This window comes from Ptiloglossa arizonensis, chromosome 2 (genome assembly GCF_051014685.1).
Source record: "Ptiloglossa arizonensis isolate GNS036 chromosome 2, iyPtiAriz1_principal, whole genome shotgun sequence".
NCBI classification, from domain to species: Eukaryota; Metazoa; Arthropoda; class Insecta; order Hymenoptera; family Colletidae; genus Ptiloglossa; species Ptiloglossa arizonensis.
Window position 1 is genome coordinate 26,968,276 of NC_135049.1, and position 13,073 is coordinate 26,981,348.

At 38.6% G+C, this 13,073-nt stretch overlaps 1 protein-coding gene across 6 annotated transcripts in view; it reads left to right on the forward strand.

Moving 5' to 3' along the window:
- The window catches only part of Dh44-r1 (Diuretic hormone 44 receptor 1), a 124,133-nt gene that overhangs the window by 104,807 nt on the left and 6,253 nt on the right, over nt 1-13,073 (forward strand). For 5 of the 6 annotated variants that reach the window (XR_012991074.1, XM_076304365.1, XM_076304367.1 and 2 more), the window contains exons 6-9: nt 7,377-7,470; nt 7,844-7,924; nt 9,642-9,718; nt 12,088-12,207. Coding sequence is in view for 5 of the 6 variants with exons in the window: in XM_076304365.1 (XP_076160480.1) it covers nt 7,377-7,470; nt 7,844-7,924; nt 9,642-9,718; nt 12,088-12,207 (372 nt within the window). In the remaining variant the exon portion in view is untranslated. The remainder of the gene's footprint in view (nt 1-7,376; nt 7,471-7,843; nt 7,925-9,641; nt 9,719-12,087; nt 12,208-13,073) is intronic. The other variant, XM_076304366.1, reaches the window with a different exon arrangement.

The following is a 13,073-nucleotide window of genomic DNA, read 5'->3' on the forward strand; positions in this document are numbered from 1 at the left end:
GGCGATCGACCGTTCGGTCCACCTCCACGGCCGGTCACTTGCTTATGCAACAAGCAGTGGTGACCGGGCTGAGAAACGAGCAAGCGAGCAAAAGTAAGCTAAAGATTGGATAATTGCTCGGCAGATCACAAATGTTCGTACACGGTGGCCTTAAAACTAATTTATTCTAAGCTTAACTAAAGATCCCACGGTGAACGCGACGAGAAAGTCCTCCTGTGCCTACCTAAGAGAAACCTAAAGTCAAGGCATGATAGAAAATAGAAATTAAAAAAATAAACATGGGAAAACAAGTACAAATTAAAATCGGAGAACAAATAAAGTAAATTAAATGAAGAAAAAAATGAGAAAAAATAGAAAAGACAAAGAGAGTGGGTCGCCAGTACTGACCACCGCCTATCGGCAGTCAGTACCGGTTACCAAGATGGCCGCCTCCCCCCCTCCCCTCCTTCCAGATCCCTAAAATCGAAAAATTGGAGAGATCCGTCCAGCTCGGAGGCATCCTGTGGAATGAAATTTTCGTTAACCGGGGGCTCCTCATATACCCACAACAAGGTCACTTCCCCTACTTCGATCGCCTTTGTTCTATCTAACCGAATATTTCAACAAAAATCTGCGAAGGCAAACGGTTTCGGTGTATGTTTGTTCATTTCCGCGATTGTTATTAACATTTACGCATGTTCCCAACATTGATCGAACAATGTGCATCTTATTTGTGCATTACAAATGATTAAGTAACTTATAGAAATTGATTTTGATCGAGATGCGAAGTAAAAACGCGTTTCGTGAAGTTTTAAAGCATGGAAGTAATAATTGTCTATTTGGTGCATTAATTTAACGCTTATTTAATTCTTATAATTTACACAATACGCGCAGAAGTTGCATTTTTTACTTAAAAGCGTCGAAATTCGATTAATCGCTTTTCTAAATGGAAAAATCATCGTGATCAACACGTGCAGCCTTGAGAATATCAGTTGGATCTCAACGAAAAATTCCTTCGCGAACGAAGAATATTTCAACGAAACGACGTTTTAAGCCATTATTTATACCAGAACATTGTTAATAATTGTTTAAACTACGATCCTACGACGGCGGTTAATAAATATGATAAATAAACATCAAGATAATGCGAAATATATGAAGAAGAACGGTTTCGGTGACTGTTTTTTCCCTTCTGCGATTGTTATTAACATTTATGCATGTTCCTAATATTGATCTAAGAATGTGCATCTTATTTATGCATTACAAATGATTAAGTAACTTATAGAAAGTGATTTTGATCGAGATTCGAAGTAAAAACGTGTTTCGTAAAGTTTTAAAGCATAGAAAGTAACAATTGTCTATTTCGTACATTAATTTAACATTTCTTTAATTCTTATAATTTACACAATACGTATAAAAGTTGCATCTTTTACTTGAAAGCGCCGAAATTCAATGAATCACTTTTTTAGATAGAAAAATCTTCGTGACAAACACTTGTGAATCGATAATCGATACGTGTAGCCTTGACAATGTCGGTTGCAAGTCGATGACAACAATTCCATTGCGAACAAAGAATATTTCAACGAAATGATATTTTAAGCCATTATTTATACTAGGACATTGTTAATAATTATTCCATCAACGGTTCTACGACAATTGTTAATAATTATAATAAATAAACCTCAAGATATGACGAAATCTGCAAAGGCGAACGGTTTCGGTGAATGTTTGTTCATTTACGCGATTGTTACTAACATTTATGCATGTTCTCAATATTGATCGAACAATGTGCATTTTATTTATTCATTACAAATGATTAAGTAACTTATAGAAATTGATTTCGATCGATATTCGAAGTAAAAACGTGTTTCGTAAAGTTTTAAAGCATGGAAAGTAATAATTGTTTATTTGATACATTAATTTAACATTTATTCAATTCTTATAATTTACACAAAATGTATAAAAGTTGCATCTTTTACTTGAAAGCGCCGAAATTCAATTAATCGCTTTTTTAAATAGAACAATCTTCGTGATAAGCACTTGTGAATCGATAATCGATACGTGTAGCCTTGACAATGTCGGTTAGAACTCAATGACAACAATTTCATTTCGAACAAAGAATATTTCAACATAATGATATTTTAAGCCATTATTTATACTAGGACATTGTTAATAATTATTCCATCAACGGTCCTACGACGATTGTTAATAATTATAATAAATAAACGTCAAGATATTGCGAAACCTGCAAAGGCGAACGGTTTCAGTGAATGTTTGTTTATTTCCGCGATTGTTATTAACATTTACGCATATTTCGAACATTTATGTTACAGAATGCATCTTATTTATGCATTGTAAATGATTGATTTGCCTATAGAAATTAAATTTGATCGAAAATTAAAGTAAACCGTGGTATGTTTCTCGATTGTCGATCAAAATTAATATTTGTAAAGTAATAAATGATTTATAAATGCATAAACAAGATGCACATTGTAATGTTAATATTCGGAAAGTGGGTAAATGTTAATAACAATCGCGTAAATGAACAAACATTCTCCGATACCGTTCGCCTTCGCAGATGTCGCAATATCTTGATGTTTATTTATCATAATTATTAACCGCCGTCGTAGGATCGTTGTTTAAACAATTTTTAACAATGTTCTGGTACAAATAATGGCTTAAAACGTCATTTCGTTGAAATATTCTTTGTTCACGAAGAAATTTTTCGTTGAGATCCAACTGACATTCTCAAGGCTACACGTGTTGATCACGATGATTTTTCTATTTAGAAAAGCGATTAATCGAATTTCGACGCTTTTAAGTAAAAAATGCAACTTCTGCGCTTATTGTGTAAATTATAAGAATTAAATAAGTGTTAAATTAATGTACCAAATAGACAATTATTACTTCCATGCTTTAAAACTTCACGAAACAGGTTTTTACTTCGCATCTCGATCGAAATCAATTTCTATAAGTTACTTAATCATTTGTAATGCATAAATAAGATGCACATTGTTCGATCAATATTGAGAACATGCATAAATGTTAGTAACAATCGCGTAAATGAACAAACATTCACCGAAACCGTTCGCCTTTGCAGATTTCGTCATATCTTGAGGTTTATTTATTATAATTATTAACAATTGTCGTAGAACCGTTGATGGAATAATTATTAACAATGTCCTAGTATAAATAATGGCTTAAAATATCATTTCGTTGAAATATTCTTTGTTCGCAATGGAATTGTTGTCATCGACTTGCAACCGACATTGTCAAGGCTACACGTATCGATTATCGATTCACAAGTGTTTGTCACGAAGATTTTTCTATCTAAAAAAGTGATTCATTGAATTTCGGCGCTTTCAAGTAAAAGATGCAACTTTTATACGTATTGTGTAAATTATAAGAATTAAAGAAATGTTAAATTAATGTACGAAATAGACAATTGTTACTTTCTATGCTTTAAAACTTTACGAAACACGTTTTTACTTCGAATCTCGATCAAAATCACTTTCTATAAGTTACTTAATCATTTGTAATGCATAAATAAGATGCACATTCTTAGATCAATATTAGGAACATGCATAAATGTTAATAACAATCGCAGAAGGGAAAAAACAGTCACCGAAACCGTTCTTCTTCATATATTTCGCATTATCTTGATGTTTATTTATCATATTTATTAACCGCCGTCGTAGGATCGTAGTTTAAACAATTATTAACAATGTTCTGGTATAAATAATGGCTTAAAACGTCGTTTCGTTGAAATATTCTTCGTTCGCGAAGGAATTTTTCGTTGAGATCCAACTGACATTCTCAAGGCTGCACGTGTTGATCACGATGATTTTTCTATTTAGAAAAGCGATTAATCGAATTTCGACGCTTTTAAGTAAAAAATGCAACTTCTGCGCGTATTGTGTAAATTATAAGAATTAAATAAGCGTTAAACTAATGCACCAAATAGACAATTATTACTTCCATGCTTTAAAACTTCACGAAACGCGTTTTTACTTCGCATCTCGATCAAAATCAATTTCTATAAGTTACTTAATCATTTGTAATGCACAAATAAGATGCACATTGTTCGATCAATGTTGGGAACATGCGTAAATGTTAATAACAATCGCGGAAATGAACAAACATACACCGAAACCGTTTGCCTTCGCAGATTTTTGTTGAAATATTCGGTTAGATAGAACAAAGGCGATCGAAGTAGGGGAAGTGACCTTGTTGTGGGTATATGAGGAGCCCCCGGTTAACGAAAATTTCATTCCACAGGATGCCTCCGAGCTGGACGGATCTCTCCAATTTTTCGATTTTAGGGATCTGGAAGGAGGGGAGGGGGGGAGGCGGCCATCTTGGTAACCGGTACTGACTGCCGATAGGCGGTGGTCAGTACTGGCGACCCACTCTCTTTGTCTTTTCTATTTTTTCTCATTTTTTTCTTCATTTAATTTACTTTATTTGTTCTCCGATTTTAATTTGTACTTGTTTTCCCATGTTTATTTTTTTAATTTCTATTTTCTATCATGCCTTGACTTTAGGTTTCTCTTAGGTAGGCACAGGAGGACTTTCTCGTCGCGTTCACCGTGGAATCTTTAGATAAGCTTAGAATAAATTAATTTTAAGGCCACCGTGTACGAACATTTGTGATCTGCCGAGCAATTATCCAATCTTTAGCTTACTTTTGCTCGCTTGCTCGTTTCTAAGCCCGGTCACCACTGCTTGTTGTATAAGCAAGTGACCGGCCGTGGAGGTGGACCGAACGGTCGATCGCCGTCTCTTCTGGTGCGTCCGCTTTGCGAGAGAACATGCTGCGAACACAGGGGCAGGTGTTCGCACCGGTCCCTGCGGAAGCCCTTGATCCATCATAAGACCCTCTCTTCGTCATCCTCCGTGAGTCAGGTCCACGCTCTGCGTGGCTCCTGGCTGCGGAGTTGGGAGAAACGGGGCACTCCCCTAGCGGAGTGGACGGCGTCGCGCATTTCCTTAAGAATCGGGCCCACTGAGGGGAAACGGGACCGACCTAGTAGGAACAACTCCACGGTTCGCGTCGCGTGTTCCCAATTTTGCCTCATTTTTCCAGAATGTAATTGCTCGGCAGAATCAAACGAGGAGATCGAAGGAACATTGATTCCTTTTATCTCTGCAGTTAGGATAAGTTAGCTTTAAGGCTGTGATCTGCCAAGCAATTATCCAATCTTTAGCTTAATTTTGCTCGCTTCGTCGTTCCTCCGTGTAGGTGGTCCGAACGGTCTATCGCCGTCTCCTCCGGTGTGTCCGCTTCCAGAGGGGGCATGTTGCGAGCACAGGAGCAGGCATTTTTGCCGGTCCCTGCGAAAGCCTCCAAAATAAGACCCTCTCGTCGTAAAGATGGAGAAACGGGGCACTCCTCTAGGGGAGTGGATGGCGTCGTTCGTTTCCTCTTGAATCGGGCCCACCGAGGGGATACGGGATAGACCTAGTAGGACCAACTGCACGGTTCGCGTCGCGTCTTTCCCAATTTTGCCTAATTTTTCCAGAATGTAATTGCTCGGCAGAACTAAACGAGGAGGTCGAAGGAACTTTGATTCCTTCCATCTGCTTGGTTTAGTAACTTCGTTTGTATTGCGCGTCGAGGGAGATCGATGGAACTTTGATTCCATCTATCTCTCTCCGGGTCTCCGCTCGCAGCAACCTCCACGTGGTGAGACCTGGTAATCGGTATTACTCGCGTCGAACGACAATTCTTCGTCGCGAGTAGTACCGAGCTAATTGGCTGCGAATTTCAAATATCAAATTCATAAAATTTCTGTTCATTGAAATTGATTAAGAAGTACGTCATAGTTTGGTGATAGGTAGCCACAGAAATATACGAATGAATGTTCCATTGAACCCCTCAATGAGTTACGCATAGATACGTACCTGTCGCAGTCGAGACAAGGGAGCAGCGGAGCACATGGCAGCAAATCGCTGTACACGCGTTGCCGGCGAATATTTTCTCGGTCTGCTCGAAATGTAAGTCGTTCTGATATTTCTGCCGGACAGTTTCTTTTTCAGTAATGTCACTAGAATCCGATCTTGGATAGAGTTTTTGTCCTAGGTAGAAAATTTTTCGCAAAAATAAAAAAATAACAGAGAGAAACTACACACATCGGCACTTGTTCAAACTTTGTCATTAATTTATAACTATGTTGAACTAAAAACAATTAATAAATTATATACCAATATATTCGAGAAACTCTTCTCTATTCTTGAGAACCAATTAAACCTTTTTAACGTTTTCACTTTTAATGTAACACCTCATTATTGTCGAAAATTCTATGTTTGTTACAACTCGTGTTTTTCGAAAACAATAATTCAGCGTAAAAAATAACCTCCACATTATTCGAAATATGATTCGACTCGGTACAATATCGCAAATTAAACAAAATTTTCCATTCCTGAAACAATAAATCATATACATATTTTCCACTATCGAATCGCTTCAATTCACAATAAAAATAGTCCATCCACCAAATTTAACGATAGTAAAATATTATATCACTGTACTTCAGTATCAATATTATTAATCAATATCTGTACAAAATTCACCGAATAGACCATTTTGCAACCCTGAGATTCAATTTTCACCGATAAACCAAGGTTCGTTCTAATGAAAAAAAAAGACCCTTTTTCGAACAATAACTCACTTTTTATTCGTTGATCGAATAAAACTCCGATCGACTGGCGATCGGAAAAGTTGCACGGCAATTTAGTTATTTACCAAATTAGCCCAGAGACTAATTGTTATCAATTAACCGGAAAACAGATTCTTCCCCTCGCTTGCAAAATCTCTGGGAACCACACTAACGAGCTGGTGGATAGGAAAATTAATTACGCTCGTCGAGTGGTCGACGTGCCTCTGGCTTTTCGATAATTAAAAGGCCGACGTCAATGTTGAAATCGTTACGCGTACGCATCGCCGATGAAATCGCGTCCCGTGCTAAATTCAACCAACGCTGATACTTTCGATCGCTTTGGTAGTCTTCGATTGTTTATTGTTCGAAACGCTTCCGTGTTATCGAAACGTCGTACCGGTTAAAAACACGATCCAGAACCCTCGTGCAGATAAGTCCATCATCGAACGTAATTCCGGCTACACCACGATCGCAGTTACTGAATTCATTTCGAATAAAATTCTAATTCAAGCCCCGGGGAAACGTTCAATATTATTTTTTAATGTCACGTATACTCCCACGTGTGTACTCGTTTAAAAATTGAAACGAGATATCCCGCGTTTTGTTGGGAAAAAAAGTAAATAAAATTTACGTTCTACATTTATGCAAACTACGGTGGTCCACCTGATTGTTGGTCGCTCGTTTATCTCGGTTCGTCGCTGTCTGCCAAATTTTAAACAAAGAATTATTGTTTCCCAGGTCTCTATGCAGCCGGACGTACCAACCTGCGTCGCTTTCCTCTCGTTGCTTAACTACTTTCAGTTGACCAATTACTTCTGGATGTTCGTGGAAGGTAATTAGCCTTGACTCTTCGATAATCTACATTCATTTGCGTAAATTAGAAGCTTCAAATTGAAACGCAAAGAAGCTTCCTCGGCTACGAACTAACGATAGTGAACAACAACGTACAATGCGGAGCAATTTACCCAAGTAATGTTAAAACTCCATTATCCGAACATTCGATTATCCAATTATCTCCCCACGTGTATAAATATTCTTTTATCGCGATCTAATCTATCGTTTGTTGAAATTGAACTTGAAACTAGTAGTGTATGCTTCGGTATATATTAATGATAAAATCTAATTAAAATATTTCGGATACTAGAGGTTCTACTATACTTATTCTTCTATACGAAGTATTCATAAGATCGTACGTTTCGTTTCAGGCTTGTACTTGTTCCTGTTAGTCGTGAAGACGTTCACCGGTGACAATATCAAGCTGAGGCTGTGTCTAGTTATAGGTTGGGGTAAGATTTGTAATCTTTTCTTTCGATCTTCTTGTAAAATTCGAATCGAGTCGTTTCCAAAGTCGGGAATCAAACACCGTGTAACTTTACAACCGTTTTACCTCAACCCTGGTGTACTTTTATTCGACTTCAAAATGGCGCTTGGGCCTTCCGCATGCATGAACATGAGCACCTCGACTGATAGGATGGAATCGTAACGACCTACATCCGACTCTTAAAAAGATTTGTTACAGCGATAGAATTCATTGTACATTGGATTTTTTAAATTTAAAATCTGCAATGCAGAATTTTCTATTAAATACGTGAAGTATTAATAAAGACGGTACCGTGGAAAATTTAACGAATTTCAATTAACATTAAATCGATCCTGCGGTACTAGATGTCCATGTACGCAATTCGTCCTATCGGTCGAGAGTTAATTATCGATTATACCATAAATCACAAGTAATTAACAAATGATACGCTTGCGCCTAGAAATAATGAGTCAAAGATCAACAATCCACAACGTCTCCCATTTATTGTAATCATCTCGAACGCCCACGTTACTTTTGACGATGCGAAACAATATTTCGAAGAGTGTTGGTTCTCTTAGAAGGAACAAATGTTAATTCTTTGAAGACCATACTGTTCCGGTTTTCAGAGTTATCGATCATTTTTTCTACGAGAAAAAGATTTCCATTATCGATCGTTCGAGATTTAAATGAACAAAGTGTCAACGACCCTTTGAACCAAAATTACGAAGTCTTTTATAGAAATACATTTACAAGAAAAGGCGATACGTGTCAAAGTGTTTTAATAAAATAAAATTAAAAAAAACGTATATACCATGTTTTATACATGAACGTATGTACATGAGCAGCTACCTCTTATTACACTGTAAAGAAAGCTACATCTATTATTCATGACATTGTAGAGGGGTCAAGTAACGATAAATTTTAGTTTCTCGTAACTCTGGCTGCCATCAAAGCCAATTAGGATTAAATCAAGGGGAGAAACGTATTACATTGTACAAATACGATAGATTTGATGCAGTGTGTATTATACTTCGTACAAACGTATCGATACCAGTAACGTGGTACGTCGATACGAGATTAAATTACTTTTTCGTAGAAACAATTGAAATTAATTTAACGGAATTTTATACTATTTTGCTTCCACTGGTATATCCTTTGCTTTCGAATCCACCTTTCCATCGAATCACTAGGAAAGTAAAAAACAAATACGAGGTAGATTTAACTTGTCGCTAATAAAGTGAGTAATGGTCATAACCAGGAAACGCTTTTGTTCCCCGGATGCTCGTTACAGGAAAGTACGACTATACTTACGTCTCTTTGAAACAAACAAAGCCACTCTCGAGAGAAAAAGAAAATTCACGTTAATCTTGCAAAAGTTCTATATATCTTATCGTACCTCTGATAATTCCGCTGCTTTCGAATGTATTATCTTAACTCTGGATATTAACAAGAGCTAAAGAAAAATGAGGAAGCAAGTTCAGCTCGTCGTTGATCGTACAACGAGTAATGGTTACAACCAGGATGTTTTTTCGTTCCCCTGATGCCAGTTATAACAAAGTACGACTATATTTACGTCACATTGAAACAAACAAGTCACTCCTAAACTGTTATTGCCTGTCGTCAAAACTAACGGGATACTCGAAACGACCCAGACCAACTTGGACACCCTGTGAATATCTACGAGCGTATCGATTTAATTTTAGGTATGCCGGTTCTCTTTATTGCCATCTGGGGTATTGCAAAGTCTCTCGATCAGAGCATCATGACTCAAGCGAACCAGGTAAGAGGAAATCCAATACGTCTGTTTTGCTTGTGAGTGTTTGTACGCGCTTGTACACGTACGCACACGTATGTATGCTCGCGTTTCCACTTGTACACCTATGTGCACATATGTGTTTGCACTTGTACGCGTGTATGTACAATGTGTTCACGTTTGTACACGTTTGTACACGTTTGTACACGTTTGTACACGTTTGTACACGTTTGTACACGTTTGTACACGTTTGTACACGTATGTACGCACTTGTAAACCTACGTATACGTATATTTGTATTTGTACACCTACGTACGCGCATGTTCGCACTTGTATACTTACGTACGCGCGTGTTTGCCTTTGTATACTAACGTACGCGCGTGTTTGCCCTTGTATACATACGTACGCGCGTGTTTGCACTCGTTTACTTCCGTACGCGCGCGTTTCTACTTTTATGCATACGCGTACACGTACGCGAGCGTTTACACACGCTTTCATACTTACGTATTCACGTGTTTGCCCCTGTATGCCCCTGTATGCACCCGTGTTCGTGCTTCTGTAAACAAGTACGCGCGTGTACACACCTGTACACCCGTACGCAAACCGCTCGAAATCAAATTACGCAAACTTCGAACGCGTGCAAACCGACGGGGGAAACACGTCCATCGAATCCTCGTTCTCGAGGTTCTACGGGCGACTTTATTCCCTGCCAAGTGTCGCGTCTGTACGAGAACAGGGTTCGAGAGTGACCAGGATCAAATTGACCGGATACACGGGCTGTCGATCCCCTCCTTACAATTTCGTTCCACGGGTTGCACGGGTACCGTGCTATTGAGTGGCGTCGTAAAAGTTTCGAGACACGATCCGTGTTAACGCACCGGTCGAGCAGCACGTGACACGAAAGAACAATGGGGACGTAACGTTGAAGAAGAGGGGGGAATCAGTCGATATTGTAGTCGTCGCAAAAGATTTCCACCGCTCGAAACCATCGAGTGGTTATCCCCACCCCCTTGTACCGTTCTCTAAAACGCCTCCACTGTTTCATCTTCTGTCGCGATCGAATAAAAGGGGACGAACAATAGACAGGGGGCAACGGTTGAGGCAGAAAGAAGAACTCAAAGATCAACGACACGGATAACGATACAACTGTAAACGATATTCCAAGCAACACGATAGCACTGAGCGGTGCCAGGTGTGGGTCGAGATGTCGGGTGGATCTGTACCAAGGCTTTACCGTGTACCGGAGCGTAACATCCCCTGAGTATCGAGACACACCCCGCTATAGCGTCAAACACCACCGCGATAATGAGTTACGAGTCCCGTGGACCTCAGACCTTCAACACCGAAGGGTACGACCGAGTTTTACGGTGAAATTTCACAATGGTGTGTCTAACGTTTAATCCGTGGAGAGTGTTTGAAAATAGCGCAAAAACACGTCCGCGAACGTTTAAAAAATTACGTAATTGAGAACTGTGTGTTTAATATTTCCAATCGATCGGAGAACATTTATCGATATATTTTTATTCGGCTGTGAGATCTACCACAAGACGGTTGTTTTCTTGGAATCCTTGAAATCGAATTCTTAAAACGTTCGAGATTTAAGTCCTGCGACAGACTTATATCGAGGAACTTCTTACCCCGCTTTATAGCTCGAATAGAGCAAGAGTCGACTCGATGGTCTTGATTCACCCAATCCCGATCTTTGTAGTTACGTAACACGTAAACTGTATCACAGTAACGTTCCGATTATTGATCAAATCGATCGATCCTATCTTCGACGCGAAGTATAAATTCTCCGACCGTGCCTCGCATATTGACATCCTAACCAAATTTCGAACATTAGACGAGGCATCGGTGTGTATTGACACGAACGATCGAAAATCGGTTAAATACGTTTCGATTTCCCCGTGAAATATACGGAATTTCACTCGAAGAGGTCTCCCTGTTATCCCGTAAACGTGTTGAGAACTTCAAACACACGAACACAAACGTACACATACCACGTTCGGTCGTTTCGACGTCGTACATTCTTCGAAGCATCATTTTCACAGAATTTCAATCGTGCGAAATTTTCTGAAGACTTTCTCCCCCCACCCCCACCCCCTGTCTCTCTTTCTCTCTCGTGATATTGGAATTCGAGAATCTCTCTACGGTCCAAGTCAACAGGACAACGAGAAAAGATGGTTTTGATCAATTTCACGAGAAACGTCTTCGACTTCGATATAAATGCTAAAACCCGAAGTAGACGAAGTTGAGTAAACAATTATCGTAGATAAGACGTTACTCGAACGACCTGCACGCATCCCACGAAACAAAGTCAATGTTTGCCACGGTCGTAAAGCTAGCCCAGTTTTACGAAAACACGATCGGTAGTAAATGGTAACCTGGCTTTTCAGGAAGTCGCGTTGGGAAAACACTGTCCTTGGATGATGTCCCACCCCTACGACTGGTTTTATCAAGGCCCGGCTATTTTGGTACTGTGCGTGAACGTGGTGTTCCTCTTCATGATAATGTGGGTGAGTAGACGTTTGTTTCGTTATCGACCTTTCAACCCTTTGGACTAATAAATTTCGCTCGATAAGTTTTCTCGTTTGATAAGAAACGGAGCTATCAGGTTCGTCGTTTTATTTTTCTAAAGATGGTACTACCATCTTCGAGCATGTGTAAAGTTTCGTGTAGATCTATCGACTCGTTCGTATACATTTACAATTGTTCAAAGTTGAGTTTCGTAGTATTTTTTCACGATGAAAAAAACGACAAAACTTATCGAACAACCAGGTGTATGCGTTCAGCGAAATGTGTACATTTACATACGAAAGTAATTTTCTCGTATTGTTCAATTTCGGGTAAAAGAATTATTATTTGCGCTTATACGTTATACGTTATATGTATACGTAATACGTCCACGTTATACGTTATACGTTATACGTAATACGTTCACGTTATACGTTATACGTAATACGTTATACGTAATACGTTCACGTTATACGTTATACGTAATACGTTATACGTAATACGTTCACGTTATACGTTATACGTTATACGTTATACGTTATACGTTATACGTTATACGTTATACGTTATACGTTATACGTTATACGTAATACGTTCACGTTATACGTTATACGTAATACGTTCACATTATACGTTATACGTAATACGTTATACGTAATACGTTCACGTTATACGTTATACGTTATACGTTATACGTTATACGTAATACGTTCACGTTATACGTTATACGTAATACGTTCACGTTATACGTTATACGTAATACGTTCACGTTATACGTTATACGTTATACGTAATACGTTCACGTTATACGTTATACGTAATACGTTCACGTTATACATTATACGTAATACGTTATACGTTATACGTT